At 30.7% G+C, this 17,591-nt stretch overlaps 3 protein-coding genes across 3 annotated transcripts in view; 1 reads left to right on the forward strand and 2 right to left on the reverse strand.

The window, feature by feature from the left end:
* The window catches only part of LOC148234794 (uncharacterized), a 102,420-nt gene extending 98,014 nt beyond the window's left edge, over positions 1-4,406 (reverse strand). The window contains exon 1 of the mRNA XM_088186267.1: positions 4,081-4,406. The gene's annotated coding sequence lies outside the window, so the exon portion shown is untranslated. The remainder of the gene's footprint in view (positions 1-4,080) is intronic.
* A 2,174-nt stretch (positions 4,407-6,580) lies between these two features.
* Vps16A (vacuolar protein sorting 16) lies at positions 6,581-13,638 on the forward strand. The gene is made up of 16 exons (XM_088185324.1): positions 6,581-6,727; positions 6,811-7,000; positions 7,067-7,213; positions 7,280-7,406; positions 7,476-7,600; positions 7,670-7,845; positions 9,740-9,986; positions 10,097-10,350; positions 10,418-10,556; positions 10,620-10,754; positions 10,813-10,974; positions 11,041-11,190; positions 12,240-12,306; positions 12,732-12,909; positions 12,982-13,182; positions 13,259-13,638. The coding sequence occupies exons 1-16, from the start codon at positions 6,672-6,674 to the stop codon at positions 13,353-13,355; spliced, it is 2,451 nt and encodes an 816-aa protein (XP_088041450.1). The 5' UTR covers positions 6,581-6,671; the 3' UTR covers positions 13,356-13,638.
* LOC148234796 (golgin-45) lies at positions 13,636-16,777 on the reverse strand. The gene is made up of 5 exons (XM_088185326.1): positions 16,656-16,777; positions 15,868-16,574; positions 15,742-15,803; positions 14,577-14,991; positions 13,636-14,519 (listed from the first exon to the last, which is right to left on the reverse strand). Exons 1-5 carry the CDS (start codon positions 16,684-16,686, stop codon positions 14,379-14,381), a joined length of 1,356 nt encoding a protein of 451 aa, XP_088041452.1. The 5' UTR covers positions 16,687-16,777; the 3' UTR covers positions 13,636-14,378.
* Positions 16,778-17,591: the final 814 nt, after the last annotated feature.

Genomic DNA, 17,591 nt, shown 5'->3' on the forward strand with positions numbered 1-17,591 from the left:
TTGACTTTTAAAGGTCGTGAATATTACGTTGTAAGCCTTGAAGCTATTAAACTTCCTAAATAGAAGGAAACGTTTTTATCGCATTGTATAAACCTTCAATGTGTAATTTAAAATAAATACAGTATTATTATTTTTTCTTAAATTTAAACAAAAAGCGTAAGCACTACCAAAATCACTCTCTCGGTACAATGGTACAAACTTTCCATTGACAGCAATGCGGGCCGAATATTTCGGTATCTCGTCGTACCCGCATATTATTTAGTAGCAGTACTCTTCTTTTTTTAATATCAAACAATGTAAAACTGTTATTTGGTCACAGTACAACACGCCGAGAGAACAATCGGTCTTTGGAGGAATAGATAACGCAAGATTGAGCACAATGGAACGTGTGAATTGATCTTGACATGACACCTCTAAATTTGCCTTTTTAAACAATACCTGTGGCAAAGATCTGTGGGACTTATCAAAGAGAAACTATAGATTTTTTAATGGGCATAAGGAAAACTTGTAAAGGCAATCGATAATTTGGAGGCCTGTTGACATTCTTGACGAACAAGTCACATAAGAAATTCAAGGCGAACGACTAATAATGTAATTTGGAATGGCGTATTAAATTGCATGCCAATTTATAAATATAGGTGTGTAAATAATATGTTAATTTTAACCATTAAGGTTTAAAATAATATCTAACTCACTTTTATATCATAGTAAAAATTTAAATAAAATTTATAATAGCATATCTATATTTAAAGTTAACACATTCTATTAACAATGAGGAATTGATTATATTATAACATAAATTAAATTTGTTAAATATATGTATCATATATTTTATACAAATAATATAGTTTACTGGTCAAACGTATATTAATGCGTGAAAACTATTTTTAGCGAGTGATTAACCTTACTCCAGCGGTCGAGAACAGAGCTCGGAGCTCAACGAACAAGTGTTTTAGTTTTACTCCATTCAAAAGTTTTAACTTCTTAAAGTAACATCATCTTCTAGTCGTTAACTTTTCCTTTGCTAGAGTAATGTTTTACTTTACTCAAACGCTTAGAAGCAATAACAAACATTTTGATACTATTTCTATCATTCTAACGATACAATAACTATTATGTTCTAATATAATACCAAGATCCATTGCCTGTTATCTATTTACTATACGTTTTTGGGTAACTCAACAACAATCAGAAAATCTGACGGTACTTTAATAATATTTCTGATCTAGAGATAGAGAAGGAAAGACGTATCGCATGTTTTTGATCAATCAATGTTTAGTTTTTTTAGTCATATTTTACTCTTCTATTTAAATATAATTCACTTAAATTATAAGCGCTACAATAACTATAATATATATATAAATTTAAACCCTAAATCCATGAATGAATGTATACTTATATACTTATGTACAATTAATATAAAGAACTGAAATTCAATAAAGAAACTAGCTTCATACATTTAATAATACTAGATTTTTTTTAAATAGATGATGTCTGCCTAATATTTATTAGAAAATATTATATTTTAAACACTATTTTTATAAATTGTGCAAAATAATATTTAACACAAAAGAGCATTTATTTATTTTTTAAATTATAAACTATTTTTTAATATGGGTAAATCTTTCATTTATATTTTTTATAATAAAACAAGTGCATTTAGCAGGCAAGCACAATTCTCCCTAATTTATAATATTTATAAAGACAAAATAAAATACATAAATACTAATTTAAGTGTTTCGCTGGTCCTTCGAATCTTTTGTAAAACGGTAATTAACACGGGAAAAAGTTTCTTTACAGAAACAAGTGCTTTTTACATCAGCTAGCATCAAAATGCGCCATTTTTTTTTTGAGAAAACTTACTAATAATGTGTTTAGAAACATTTTAAATATGTTTAATCTCGCCTATAATTTAAGGTTATTAAATTTTTATAGCGGTGATATTGATGTTTAAAAATAATAAAACTAATGATAAAGCATATAACAAGTAATATATATTTTGCACTTGTGTATTTATTACCTTAATATAACTTTTAAGACTAAATCCTTTGATTAAATAAAAAACTATCATAAAAATATCTTTTACGCTATTTTTGTATAAAGCAATTAATAAATCACTACTTTTTTATCTATTTCACGTAGTAACTGCTATTATATATAGTACAAAATAAGTGGTACGCTATCAAAAAGAGTGACAAAACCTTAAAAATATTCCTGACCTAAAGAAAAAAATAAATTGTATTGTGCATGTTCATTAAACCTGTATTCTACGTTTAGTAACTAATTTTTAATTTATATAAAAATTAAATTATAAGCGCTACAATAGTTAACCATAATTCCTTCAATGCATATTAATATACAGTTCAAGAAGAAGCAAGCATCAATTATTTAGTATTATATTAAAAAAAATAGATAAATATTTTTATCAAATATATATATATAGCTTTTAAAACCGTCTAATTATTGTATGTAATTTAAAAATAAAAATAAAACTTTTTAGCTTAGTTCTTAATTATAAAGTAGACGTATTCAGTTTTTATTATTCACTTATACACTGACAGACTTAAAAAAAAAGCAAATATGATGCATAGCTCTAATATATTAGCACCATCTTACATAAATTTATCTATGTCTTCATAGCTTTCTCAATAAGAATAAGGGACGCGATCGCGACTCTCTAGGACACTCTAAGGCTCACAGCTGAAAGTCAATAAGCAATAACGAATTATTGACACTGCCTCTTAGCAACTTCAAAAAGTGATTGATTGAGTAGACACTATGCTAATAATGCAATGAAATGTATCCCAACGCTTTTATCAAAAAGGCAATCGGACTTTCTTTTGTAGAAATAAACTTTGCTATGATAATATAAAAACCTATTTTAGCAGTTACAGAGTAAATGTCTTACCAGCATAAATGGTAACAGAAACTTAAAAATAATCCTAGCCTTTATAAGGAGTTGCTAAATTTAAAGGTTCAGTTTTTATTGCCACATGTCGTACTGTGCGTGTTCATTACACTTGTATCAAACATATACTATGACAAATAATGAACTGCATTTACTAATTTTTAATTTACATATAAAATAATTGTAAGCAATACAATATTTTATATACCTATAATTAACATTAATCCACTATTTTTTATTTATATTAAATTCATTGTTACTATAAGCATTAATATAGCGAACTAATTTTTAATAAATGAGTTAGCTTTGAATATGTATTAGTTAAAAATAACATCAAGATCAATTTTGATACATATAGTTCTAAGACAGTATACATACAATGTAAGTGTAACAATAAAAGCTTTTACTTTATTGTATTGTAGTAAAATGAGGTTAAAAACATTTTATTTTATATAGCATTTTAAGTACATTCCTACACCTAATCCCATAATGTTTAAATACAAAGTTGTTGCAAATACTTCATTGAATACTATACTAACTTCCTGATGAACGATTTAAAGTATACACTACTCTCCTCGCTCTTTTCAACAGTAAACGTTTTATACTTTTCATAAACTAATAATTCTTTATAAAGCTAATTTATATAGTGAATATATAATTTGACATTATTAACCTGAGATTAATTTCTGAAACTATTTTACCTAATATATAGGATTAGTTACTTCATTATACTATCATTATCTATGAAAAATATTTATACTTAAGCATTGCTAATGTTTTGAAAGTCAACTTCATTGACAAAAGCAGTTATAATTAGTAAACACAAATCACATCTGACAGCTTTTTGCGTCATACTCGTTCACCATTGATATATTTTACTTATGAAATTATTACAAAAGAGAGAACAGATCATTCTAAATATGATGCAAGTGAGTTGTCCAGCATTTAAATACAAATAAAATCAATAATCTCACTGTCAATCAGAGTAGCTTAAAAAAATTTTAGCTACTAAAAAAATTTCATAGCACCTCAAGAAACCAATCGCATTGTGTTCTTTCTATATTTCATAAATGTATGATAGTATAACTATAATAAGTGTCCAAATTTGGAATCTAAAATATGTAATCGATAAAATCCGGTTAAATAAATAAAAATCGGGTTTTGCAACTCACCGTCCGTCGATGTCTATTTGCTCTGTAGTGGTGTGCCGCAAGAGTTCTGGTAGCACTGATCAAACTACTCTTGACATTTCGCTCTGTTACTCAATTATCACTCTTTGGAGAGCTCGAATCTTGAATCACTCGCCTAATGAATGAAACCTCACACAAACACTGCACTAAACTAATGGACAAGTCGGAATGTCCCGTCAACTTGGTGTGGAATTTCAAACTGGTACTAAACAAACTGTTTTTGTATTGTTGTTTATGTCGATGTCAACAATACCCACGAGCACTGCCTAAGTGCACTGGCCGCGGACTGATACTTCATTCTTGAATCTGGCTGGTGGTCGAGACGATTACCTCTTTCACACCGGTAGATGGATAGCGGCTGTGACTCTCAAAGCGTGCAGCTAAAAAAATAAATTTTAATATATTTTACATTTATAAATATATAAGCATTCAATATTTTATTACTCTCCTATTGTTTTAGTATTGTAAATATCAATATATAAATAAAAATATAACACACAAATATTAAAATAAAATACATCTATAGAACTGTTTAAAGGTACTTTCGCCTAAAAAAATTTTGACATTGTATTTATTTATCGAAAAGACCCGTTTATATTGAAAAAATCACTCTTAACTATTTTATAAAATAACAAAAAATAGTATAAACGTTTAAACAAATGAAAATAAAATGTATAATAATACAATTTCATATCAATAACAAATGAATTATGTTTAATTTCTAGATAATAGACAGTCACAGTCACATAAATAGTCCAACCCAACTTCAGACAATCGAAGATCGCAGAAGCCGCCGCTTCTCTCTTCGCATCCCCTGTTACAGTTTAACTTTGGAATCCATATGTGAACCAGTGATGTCATTAGAAAATAGTTGACCAATCACATTTATAATATTTCATTTGATGACATGAATTTTTTTGGGAGAAATGCCTCCCACCGCTTTGGAGACGCTTGGAGCATACCGATGCATACATTAAAATAAAATTTGACTATTTTCGTTTGTCAAAATATTTCGTATAAATATTTATATTTTGAGAACAAGTGGATCTAGTCGTTGCGTTCGAGTAGCTCAGCCTATACGCATCTGCAAAGATGTTAGCGCTCAAAATGTAAATGAGTTATTTTCTTCTTCGAGTAAGTTTCTTGAACCCCGCTTTTTTCATTTATTAGTTTAAGCGCATGACTTTTTTGCGTATTAGTTGTCTCAACGACAAAACAATGCAAGTTTCCCACTGGTGAGCTCGTGTGACAAAATACAAACAATGAACATTTAACACGATTCAGAATAACAATTATAAAAAACTGCGAGATGTGCTTACGTTAGGAATGCGCATAAAAAACAAATATGTTTTCTAAAACAACATACCAGATTTAATTACCTTGTAAATTTATATTTTAATTAACAACTTACAGCTTTGCATTTACCGCTAAATAAATACTGCTTTTAGCGTGATGAATTTGTTTTATAATAAATTTTAGATATAATTCAACATACCATTTTCATATGATTTATATTTATCATACATTAAAAAAATAAATATAATTTTAATCTTAATATAAAAAATAAATAAAAAATTGCATATTGTTTTTTATAATTATGCTGCTTTGGCCATAATAATGGGGCACCCCTTAAAATTGTTTGTAACTCTTTACAAGTGCATAGTCTGACCGAAATATTTTTTAGTATGCCAAAAAGGGTTGCAGCTATAATTATAGCTAAGGTTGGGCCTACTAAATATTAAAAATAAACTTTAAACAACCTTTTTCGCTTTTTTATTTATATTTTCAAGATTTTTTAAGTTATACCACATTTATAGGGATGCCCTATTATTATGGCCAAGCCTGTATATCATGTTTTTTAAAAATTACAAATAACCATACATAGGCTTACCATATACTCCGGTTTGACAGGAATTGTCCCGGTTTCACACATCGGTCCCGGTTCTATCAAGATTGTTCGTTTCACAAAATTTACAAGATGACTTTTTTTTATAAATATGGTAAGCCCGCACTAATTTGTGTTATGGCCAAAATATAAAATAGACTTTAAAAATCAAAAATATAAATATAATAAATACCTACATTAGATTTATATGAAAATAGCTAGTTTATTTTTTATTAGGGCGGAACAGCGTAGTCCGTAACGTATCGGACTATCAACTCTAAGGTTGCGGGCTCGAACCCCGGCAGCGGCACACAAACTTTTATTTTATGAAAAACTGGCCCTATCTGCAGTGATATCTATTGGTTATAAATTATATTACACATAATAATTTATAATTATTAATATAGATATCACGGATTCCCAGACTTTCAGTCTGGTGAATAATACTAACTTGTAGGTATTCATTATATCTGTTTAACTTACTCCGTTGCAACGCATTATGCTTACGCGTGCCAGATTACAACGGAAGATGCAATAAAAAATAAAATAAAATTAGGTATTTTATCAACTTTGACGGATATATGTATAGCTGTTTTTATTTGTGCTATGGCCAAAATTAAAAACAAAGCTGTCACAAACGTCAAGTAGCAGCCATTTTTTTATGCAAAGCAATAGAAAAACTTGAACCATGGCTGGAATGGTAACTGCAGATTGGTTCTACCTTGACAGGGATGTATATTACAGGTATTTAAAACATTTAATATATTAATCTTACAGATAATTGTCTTATAAACAAATAATGACCCCATTTATGTTTTCACTACTAGAAAATTTGATTTGTATACAATGAATTGGACTATCGATTACGGCTTGGATGCGATGGTTATAAGCGGTGCTCCATTTGGCGGTCCGATTGCATTGATCAGGGATAAAAAACAATTATTGAAAATCGTATCACAAGTGAAACCAGTGATTCATATGTATAATTGCGCCGGAAAACATCTATCAAATATTGTTGTATGTATTTGATATAATATATTACTGTATTGTATTATATCATTTATGATTTGGTATGATTTTTAGTGGAACAGCGGCATTTTGGTTCACATCGGTTGGTCTGATGGTGAACAGTTGTTATGCGTTCAAGAGAGCGGAGACGTGATCGTTTATGATATGTTTGGTACTTATCAGCATACGTTTAGTATGGGGACTGAAGCTAGAGATACAAAGGTTAATTATTTTAATAATATATAAACTCCTCAAATTTCTGTATTATATTTATTATTTATTTGCTAGGTGTGTGACGCTAAAATATTCCCAAGTCCTCACGGCACAGGAATTGCCATTATGACGGCTTCTAATCGCATGTTTTTAGTCAACAACGTCGCCGACGCAAAAGTCAGACAATTACCAGATCTACCAAGTAATTGGAAAATATATATTTTTAAATATTTACAATATTATTTATATGCTTTTATTATATTAATTAAAGGAGCATCAGAAAAACCGACGTCTTGGTGCGTCTTGAGTAGTACGACGCAAGTCACTGGTTTGTTAGTTTGCCGAAATTTAGATATTTATCGGTGTCAACTCGGAGAAACTCAAGCTACGTTATTAGTACGTATTTGTTTATATTCCAATGTTTTATTGATTTTTGTTATGATTTAAATATTTGTTTATTTGTAGAAAGCTGATATTGTAAATCAGTACACAGAGATTCTTCAAATAGTTACGTCTCAAAATGGAAAACACGTTGTTTTATATACTGATTCTGGATACTTGTGGATGGGATCTTGCGATCTGAGGACTAAATACTGCGAATTGGATACGGGATACTTGAAGCAACCGAAGCAAATAGTTTGGTAATTAATTGGCATTTATTTATTTCAGGATCATCGCAAAGTTTATAAAGTAAAAAGTTCAAATTATTACTCAATAAACAAACGGTCTACAACTTTTCAGACTTGAAGTTAATTAGTCAGCGAAGAGCTTCCTCTGTTTTTATATAGTCATCTGTGTTCATACTCGGCATAACTTTGCTTGGTGCAAGTTGCCCAAGTCAGAAACAAAGTAGTATAAATCTCAAGACTAGAAATTCCAGATGGAAGTGTATTAAATACACTATGTTTGCGCTTATATAATCTTTTTGATATAGAAGAGGTGCTTTGCTCTTTCTTATTCTGCTAATGCTATGCTTTGGGGGTGGAAAAAGACTATGTTATAGTCTGATACCTTTTTAATAAGTATTCTTTTACATTACAACTATTATTTAAAAAGCTAGAGATTTGGCAACACTGTCACTGGGCATTTGTAATTTAAGTATATACATAAGTACATTCACAATGCATTATTTTATGTTGGTATAGACACTGACTGTTCTTTGTTTAACCCTTTGACCATGGCAAGTATTTTTCCACGCCACTTCGCCCTTTGCAAATATGTTGTGAGCAACTATTGATGCAACAAATTCTTCGATTATTACAGCTCAATAAATTAGTTATTTTCTGCCTTGAATTATATAAACTTCATGGTATCTTTAGGCGCCCAGTGCATACAGTCAAAGCCCATCAACCCTGACAAGAATACCAAAGTAGTTCTTAGGAAGTCATAAATATTTGAAAAAATAAGTTACCTTTGTCTGACTGTTGTGGTTTAAACAAGAGGAATTTTGGCAACACTGCACTTGTCATTCCGTGTAGCACATTCTACTTGTCAATTTAATACTATTTTTTTGTGTTTTTAAAACTACCGAATGACTGTTGTTTATGATCCATTTATGGATTCTAAAATGGCGTCCCTAATTCTAAACAAAAATTTATCAGGTTATCCATTAAAAATAATCTTAAATTTATCCCGAAAATAATTTTTAAAATATGTCATTTCAGTGAAATCATATCGAAATACATTTTCACTGGTAGATATATGTATATTTTTACCCGTGAAAATATAATATTGTATGTTCTTGTAAAATTATATGATTTCAATATTTCCATACATTTTCATACTTATCATTATTTATTTACATGCGTTGTATTTTTCAGTGAAGTTATAGTTTCACTAGTGAAGTCCAATTTCACCCGTAGATATATATTTCTACTAGCGAAAATATAATTTAACTGATAAGCGCTAGTGAAATTATATGCTGCTCTAAAATGTCTATGAAACTCAATTTGATAGTTGCAAAACGTAAATTTTCTGTTCAAACCCAAACCTAACATTTGCAAATTAAATAAACCCAACTTGGCTTAATAAAAGTTTTAAAACTAATTATAGTTTTAGAACTGAACCAAAATACAAACTAAGCGAACTCAGCTCTCAGGGGAAAATAAGTGCAAAAAGTATAGACAAATAACGTATATTGCTCTATAATTTTAAAATACAGTAGCTATCCTTACTGATGTTACTACGGACTTTTAATATGAGAGCATTGGTCAATAGAAGAGTGCAAAAACAATTATCACTTCTCAGAAGGCAAAAATTTACGTCAAAAGCAATAAAATCGTGTCGGCGCCAACGCTCTGTAACGAGCATTCCCACTGCGACAGTGACGGCAGAGCGTTTTCACTGCGACGGCGATGACACAATTCTATTGTCTTTGACGTAGATTCTAAACAGAATGAATTTATTGTCTTTGACGTAGATTCTAAACAGAATGAATTGGGCCAAAAAATGCATGTCATTCAATTAAATACTATGAATCTTAATGAAATCGAAATATTAAAAAACGATCACTGAAATGTCGTCCCTGCTTTTCAGGTGCGGTACAGAAGCTGTGGTAGCCAACTGGGACAATGTAATGGTCATTGTTAGCAAAACAGGAAAGTCCATCAGCTACTCGTATGACTATCCCATTCATTTCATCCCTGAAATGGACTGCGTTCGAGTCATATCTGGACTGACTCATGAATTAGTGCAAAAAGTTCCCGCTGTCGTTCAGAAAATATTCAGAATAAACAGCACAGAACCAGGATCGTATTTACTAGAAGCTTCTAAACAATTTCAGGTAAATATATAAGTTACATATAGTCTTCGGGTCTTCACCTACTTTTGTATTATTGTATCTTTGTTAACAATATATATTTATCAAGTACCGTAAATTGCATATTTATACAGAAACACAGCCACAAAGCAGATGAATATATTTGTTTAGTCAAAACTCAATTGGCCATCGCTGTTAAGCAATGCATCGATGCTGCAGCGTATGAGTTTGACACCGAAATACAAAAGATGCTGATAAGAGCTGCACAATTTGGGAAAGGATTCGTGGCCGATTTTAATCCGGACCATTACGTTAGTACATGTAGATGGTTAAGGGTCTTGAACGCCATCCGAGATCCGAAAGTCGCTATTCCGTTGACATACTTACAGTATCCTTTTTAAAATATATTTTTATTTTAATAATCAAAAGTATAGTTTCCTTAAGAATATTATCAGGATTTATCATTTAGGTGAGCGTATATTATTAGATAGACTCGTGTGGAGAAGGCTTCATTGCTTAGCGAAACACATAGCTTCGTATTTGAAGCTAACTAAAGGTCACACTAGAGTCTTGGCTCACTGGGCTTGTTATAAGGTATTGTAGTATAAGATTATATAGATTTAATACTGTGCTATATTAATTTATATTTTATTCTAGGTAACTCAACCGCATTTGGATAACGAAAGTGTCGCTAAGGAGATCGCTAGCAAGCTTTGCAATGTTCCTGGCGTTTCTTATACAGATATAGCTCAGAAAGCCGCAGATAATGGAAGACAAGCATTAGCTATCAAAGTAAATATTACATACATATAAATATAGGATATTATATATAATTAAACCACTATTTTAGATTTTGGAATATGAACCGTTAGCTAGAAAGCAAGTTCCACTCTTGTTAAAGCTTGGTGAACAAAAAATGGCTTTGAAAAAAGCTACTCAAAGTGGAGATACAGATCTTGTGTATCTAGTTCTAATTTATTTGAAGGAAAAGATGGGATCTGCTGATTATATGGTATTTTTTATTTCATTATTATAGTTATAAGATATGTACCTAATATAAATGAATTTTTAATTTTAGTTGATAATCAGAAATTTCCCATTAGCTCAAAATCTGTATATGAAATATTGTGCAGAGAGAAACAGGGAAGCCTTGAGAAAAGTTTATGTACAAGAAGATAATTTTTACGGTCAAGCTGCCACTTACATTAAAGACGCTTTGGAAGGAAACGTGAGTTATAATTATAAATAACCAACTTTTACACAGATACATTTTATCCTATAACATTTGACTATAGACGATACTTTTTTTAACTTATTTTTATCCATCAGCATAAAATTAATAAAACTTTGGACAGTTCACAAAATATTTCTGAGGGTTTCGTATATCATTTTTGTTCTGTTTATAAGGATTTTTTTTTCGTCTTACGCTAAATCGCTTCATTCCTCTTGTATTATACTTTCATATGGCCATCTTTACTCAGATCTAATATATGGCTTTAAGAAATTGAAGACGACGTTCTTCTACACCTGATTTGGTTACCAATTTAATTTTAAAATTTTACGAATTTAGTCTCGCTGCTCATCTAAATCTAATTCTCAGGACTACATTATTTCGTTTCATATATTAGTATTTTCTTTCAAAATTTATTAAACAAAATGTTTCTAGACCTCGTACAAAAATTATAAAAATAAGTTACAGTAAACACCCCAATAACACAGTAAATTGAGAACGTGCTATTTGGGTGCGTGTAGTTGGGGACTATAAAATACATTTTTTTTTGCAATACGTATCTACGAATCAGGCGCCTGATTCGTACATATGTGTTTCAAAAAATTGTATGAGTATTTTCTAGTCGCCAACTACACACACCCAAATAGCACGTTCCCAATTTACCGTGTTATTGGGGGGTCTACTGTACTTTAAAATATTAATTTTCTTATAATACTAAACTCGACTAATTTCAAACAAAGCTAATCAATTTTTTTTATAAAACAAATAACAGTGCAGTAAGTAGCATATTCTAAAACCTTAGGTTAAAATGATATATAAGTATCAATTTTGATCGGAAAGCACAAACGAAACGATCTGAAGTTTTAGAGACGGTCCTTTTATATCCATCTTTTTTCATCGTTATGCATGTGTTTAGACTTAAAAAATATGATGCGAGATTTTTGGCCTAAAAATAATGAATCGCTAGCAATTTTTTTTTAAATCAAATTTTTACTACAAACAGAATCATATTTATTATAGAATAAATTTATTTTTTTATGTTTTAGAGAAGCACTATGGATGCTTCACTGAATGCTGCTCGAGAAGCTTATAAGAAGAGCAAATATGAATTAGGTTTGTTATGCTAACATGATATCTTAACAATCTCTTTATTTTATAAGAAATAGTATAGAGGTTTTTTTTACTTTCGCATAAAATTGCATAAAAAACTGTTTGGTTTTAATTTTTTTTTTAAATCATATTGGATAAATAGCAGCCGATATTGGTAATACAGTTAATTTTCGGTTGTTACCTCAGATCCTTCAATGGCGTTTGGCTTATAAATATCTATAATCTTACGTACTGTGAGCTCTTGGTTATGGGAGTTCAATAACTCCATGATATCTTCAGTATCAAATTTAAATCCGCCACTATTGCTTTAACAATGTGATCAAAGCTTTCAATTCACTGTTTTTAATGCTATGCTTTATGAAAAGTAGATTCTACTAAAAGAAACAGTGTATGCGCAATGCGATAATTAATTATTGTTTGTCAATTAGGAGTGGCTATCTGCGAAGATGTTCGAAGGTTGATCAAAGACCAATCCAGTTTGAGAGAAAATCAGGGAACAGATTTAAGTTCTGCGTCTCATCACGATACTATTATGCATTTGCTATCAAACGATAACATAAAACAAGCCGATAAGTTAAAGTCTGATTATAAAGTACCAGATCGAAGGTTTGTAATGATAAAACAAATAAGATCATCTAAGAATTCTCGAATATGTATTGTATGCATAATCATTTTTAGGTATTTGTGGATGAGAATTAGCGTCATGGCTAAGAAAGGCGACTGGGAAGAGTTGGAAAAGTTTTCCAAATTGAAAAAGTCGCCCATAGGATACGAACCGTTTGTCGACATTTGTCTGAAATATAAGAACAGGACTCAAGCGTTCAAATACTTGCCAAAGTGTCGAGAAGAAATCAAAGTGAAATATTACGTCAAAGCCGAGTACGTATAATATTTGATAAATCTTTTCTGATATGAGACTTAAAATAATGTTTTATATGTATGTATATATTTTTAGATATTACGAAGAAGCTGCTAAAATCGCTAAAGAACAAAACGATTCAGCTGCTTTAAATTTCATCCAAAGTAAAATACAAGAAAGTCGAAATAATTAATGGTAATGTTATAGTTTCCTACTGATGTTTAAAATTGTAACCATACTAAAGTAAGTATTGTTTCTTCGTTGATTTCTCAAAACTTTTGCTGGGAATGTTCCAATTATTTAACAATTTATTTTATTCAATTTGTGATATATTCGCCATATTTATATATGTACATTATATACTCATATATAATTTTATTTTATGTTATATTTTGCATTGTATATTTCCTTACAATATGTTAATATGATACATTTTTAATAAGTATATTAAGATTAAATAAAACATATAATTAATATATACAATTTTATTAAACCATTCAAAATTTTTTAATAAAGGTAAATATACAGAAAAATATACTAATGTAATACATATTTGTAATTAGATATAAAACTCATTCCAGTAATTTTTTCGAGGTCGCCCAATAATATTGAGACACGAATATTAGTAAAATAACTGTGCGTAAATTGTTGTCAAATATATATATATATATATGTGTTAAATATAGATGTAATGAGCACGCACGATATTATACACAATGGTTCTAAACTGAACCTTTTAATATACAAATCTGCTTTAACAAAAAATCATATAGATAAACCAAGTAGTCATTATGATTGTAATGTTGTAAATTAAACTTGAAATATTAATAAAGTATGTTTAATATTTTAATTAATATCTTATCAAAGTAAGCTTACGCTGTTTATATGGAATGATTAGCATTGAACCCAGGTATCAATCTAAAAAAGAATAGAACATAAAAGATTTGTCGATTTAACTTGAGTTCTACTGAAAATTTTTGAAAATGTGCTTTCTTTGGTCCTTAAAGTTATCACATCTGACTTTTAATTATTGTGATATTGTAAGCAATGGATGTACGAATCTAAGCTACACAATGATAATGAGCTAAAGTTTATTATTGAAGCAATATTCGTGTCTCATTTTATTTATAAATTGATACATTAAGAATTTACAAAGACACATAAGAACCTGTAAATCGTTCACGCGAGTTTTTGAGTTTATTGATTATTGTTGATATCAAAGCAATTGTACTTGTCCGTTACAGTGTGCACAACAAGCTATTTTCGGAACCATTCCAGTTTTAGAATATGCAAGGTTCACCAACGCTAAAGACGGATGATCGTTCTTCTGACTGATTTCTAACGGAGTTGCCAATAACTAAAAAAATAGAATCGATTATTTAGTATACAAGCCTCTTGACGTGTGTGTTTTTACCTTTTCGGCCAAGTTCTCAGCGTCTGTGTTAATCTGTAGCTCGTTAAGAACATCTGTAAAATCGTCGATCTTCTCCACTCCGTTGCATAAATTCTCCGAGAATTTCAAATTCATCGTGGTAAGATCTAAGATATTGGAAGACTTTGGAGTGCTGCACGTCAGATTGATGCTGCCTATTGGCGTTTGCTCGATCACCCCGAAGCCGCCGAGCTCGTTCAGACTCGTATAGTACATCTCCTTGGAAGCCAGATTCGTGAGCCAGTTTTCGTGCAGGCTCTGTAAGTTCCTGTATGTGTGTATCAGCATATCCCGAACTCGGTTTCGCTCCTCCAGTATTAACTTAAGAGCCACTTGCAGCTCTTCAGTTCTTTGAGAGATGAAATTCTTCCAGCCGGCTAGTTCTTCCACCATTAAGCTGCAATATATGTATGCTTTGTAAAATAATATGAAATATGTACTCTGGTCGTTATGTCAATAACAGCATCCACAATAGAACAAACCAACACATGCACAAAAGTTAAAAATGACACTACGCAACCAATCAAAATATTGGAAGAAAACAATGACTTATTCGAAATAAAAAAAAATTATGAAAGCTTATGCAATATGCTCAACAATAGTTGTTTCTAAAATTGCAAAATTACCGTCTTACTACATATTGCCATATGGAACGCCAACGGTCTATCGCAACACACACAAGAAATATTTTATAATATACTCCGAAACTCATTTTACGGAAAAAACTTACTTACTTTAGGGCGGTTAAAATAACTGAATACTGCGTTTATTTCAAACGGAGACACAGCAGTAATAAATAAAAACAATATTTAACATTATGAAGAAGAAAAATTTCAAAGAGAATATCTTCAAGCAACTAACAGTGAAATTCAAGATCGTTAATGCTTTCCGCCGTATATTGTTTCCCAAAGTATAATATTAAAAAATAAAACTATAAATTATTTTTCACCAAACTGGGAAATGAATTTATTGCTGGAGGGGATTATAATGGCAAAATCCTCTGAGGATCAAGACTAAAAAACAATAAAGGAAAAAAATTGTATGAAGCGGCAGTGGAAAAGAAAGAAGCATTCAACGGGATGTTTTCTTTAAATTCCATGCACAACATGTTAAATACTGTAGACTGTGTAATATTATAAAAAAATACCTGCTAGCTAAAAATTTACTTCTCCAAACTTCACACTGTCCAGCTAACCATTCAGTCTGTTCCTATTGAAGTAAAACGTATTATTATTATAAATTCATATAGATTAATATAAAAATATGTATTTACTTGATGTGTAGAAAGATGTTTCGCCGAATTGATTAATGCGCTTGCCAATTGTTGTTTGTCTTCCGTCAGAGTTTGAACAGTTGTTTTAAGATCTTCTCCCATCGACGCCACAAGCATGGTCTTTAACTCTTTATTGACCTGAGCTTGCTGTTTCACCTGCTCCTTCAATGATTCGTTCTCGTTCTTCAGAGCCAACATTTCGTCTTTCATTTGAACCAACTCAGACTCTCTCTGCTTCTTGGATATATCCGAAACCACATCGGACTGAAGCTGCTCATCAGTGAACACTTTAAAAGGCTTCTTGGTGCTCTGGAACGGAATGGGGTTTGTGTCGACTAAAGCCATCTGAGAAACTAGCACGTTCAAGTCCATGTTGTTTTTATTAGATTTTTTTTTAGAAGTCAACTTTGCCGATGACACGATCGGTCTAGTTGCTGCTTTGTACGGCTCGTATGGTACAAACTTGGGCTCTTTAGATATTGACGTTGGTTTCCTGTTGACGTATTTTATTTCAGTCGGCGTCAAATTAACCAATGTTCCCAATTTCACATTATGAGGAAAACGAGACTCTAATTTGCTAGAAGTGTCTAATTTAATAGTATTTTTCTTTATATTTGGAGCTAATTTGTCTTGGCTGTCGACTTTTGTTTCTTGAAGTTGGGCGCTTTCCATTCCATCGCCATCTGTCCTCGTTTTTGAAGTTATTTCTAAAATACATTTTTTTAGGTCACGCCCTAGTTTTCCAATAAAAGTACATTAAAGTTTTTAGACAATATGGATAAACTTACGCGATGGACTTTTAAACCCCAGCCACTCCATTGCAGTCTTTAAATCAGTCCTGAAGTGAAACAAAATCAACAAGCGACCAACTGTCACACACGTCAAACATCAGTGCTACCAGCAGTAAAATATAATAAAATGACATCTATCATAATAATTAATTATATTGACAAAGGTGAGAGATGCTACTCAAAACAATTTATAAATCGTCTATTATTTAAAAATTAAAAATATCAGATAACAAACATTACCATTTTTTTTTTTTTTTTTTGAAGACTCTTTGCATACTCTAATTTTACATTGGTAATTGCATGTATTTATATATTGTTTTAGGTTGTACAAATCGAGGGTAGATTCTTACAATATGATGATAGTTTTTTGATATGGTGGCTTCCATAAATTATGTCACACATTTATGGTTAAATTTTAACCCCCGGTAGGGGGTTATATATATTTATATTTAGGTTTATTATGGTTAAAACTTGGCGGCACTCTGGTAATACTGGCGTGACGGACCTCTACTCTTGGCGTCTTTATAAAAATAATAACCAACATGCAACTTCAAATCGTCACTAAAATAATACAGCAGCGGCTCAATCTGTGTCTAATTGCCACCCGTTGCCAAACCTTCTTTCCTTTTTTATGTCACAAGGTATCACATCATACCAGACCTCTCTTCACAACTCCCCCCATACACACGTCATAGAACCAAAATTATTTTGATTTACATATGTCATTTAGAAAATTTTGTTCCGATTTTTTTCCCGCGGAATTGAAGAGATATCGTGTTTAATAAAATGAATGGCACTTCACATTTGAAATAATTGGCGACAAGCACCCCTATAGCTGTATAGGCATACAAACGACAATATTTAGAATATTAGTGTAAAAAATCGACTTAAAATATTATTGTTTTTTTAATTAACCCAAGAATTAACACATAT

Source organism: Plectrocnemia conspersa, unplaced genomic scaffold (assembly GCF_051122295.1).
Source record: "Plectrocnemia conspersa isolate PC_06_02 unplaced genomic scaffold, ASM5112229v1 ptg000005l, whole genome shotgun sequence".
Taxonomy (NCBI): Eukaryota; Metazoa; Arthropoda; class Insecta; order Trichoptera; family Polycentropodidae; genus Plectrocnemia; species Plectrocnemia conspersa.

What these genes read in the sequence shown, in the direction of transcription:
- LOC148234796 (XM_088185326.1), bottom strand. Translation starts at nt 16,686, where the DNA reads ATGGAGTGGCTGGGGTTTAAAAGTCCATCGC. An exon ending in GGGGTTTAAAAGTCCATCGC is followed by an intron (nt 16,575 to 16,655) that starts GTAAGTTTATCC and finishes AATGTATTTTAG; the next exon opens with AAATAACTTCAAAAACGAGG. An exon ending in AACATCTTTCTACACATCAA is followed by an intron (nt 15,804 to 15,867) that starts GTAAATACATAT and finishes TTACTTCAATAG; the next exon opens with GAACAGACTGAATGGTTAGC.
- Vps16A (XM_088185324.1), top strand. Translation starts at nt 6,672, where the DNA reads ATGGCTGGAATGGTAACTGCAGATTGGTTCTACCTTGACAGGGATGTA. An exon ending in AACATCTATCAAATATTGTT is followed by an intron (nt 7,001 to 7,066) that starts GTATGTATTTGA and finishes TATGATTTTTAG; the next exon opens with TGGAACAGCGGCATTTTGGT. An exon ending in GAAGAGCAAATATGAATTAG is followed by an intron (nt 12,307 to 12,731) that starts GTTTGTTATGCT and finishes TTTGTCAATTAG; the next exon opens with GAGTGGCTATCTGCGAAGAT.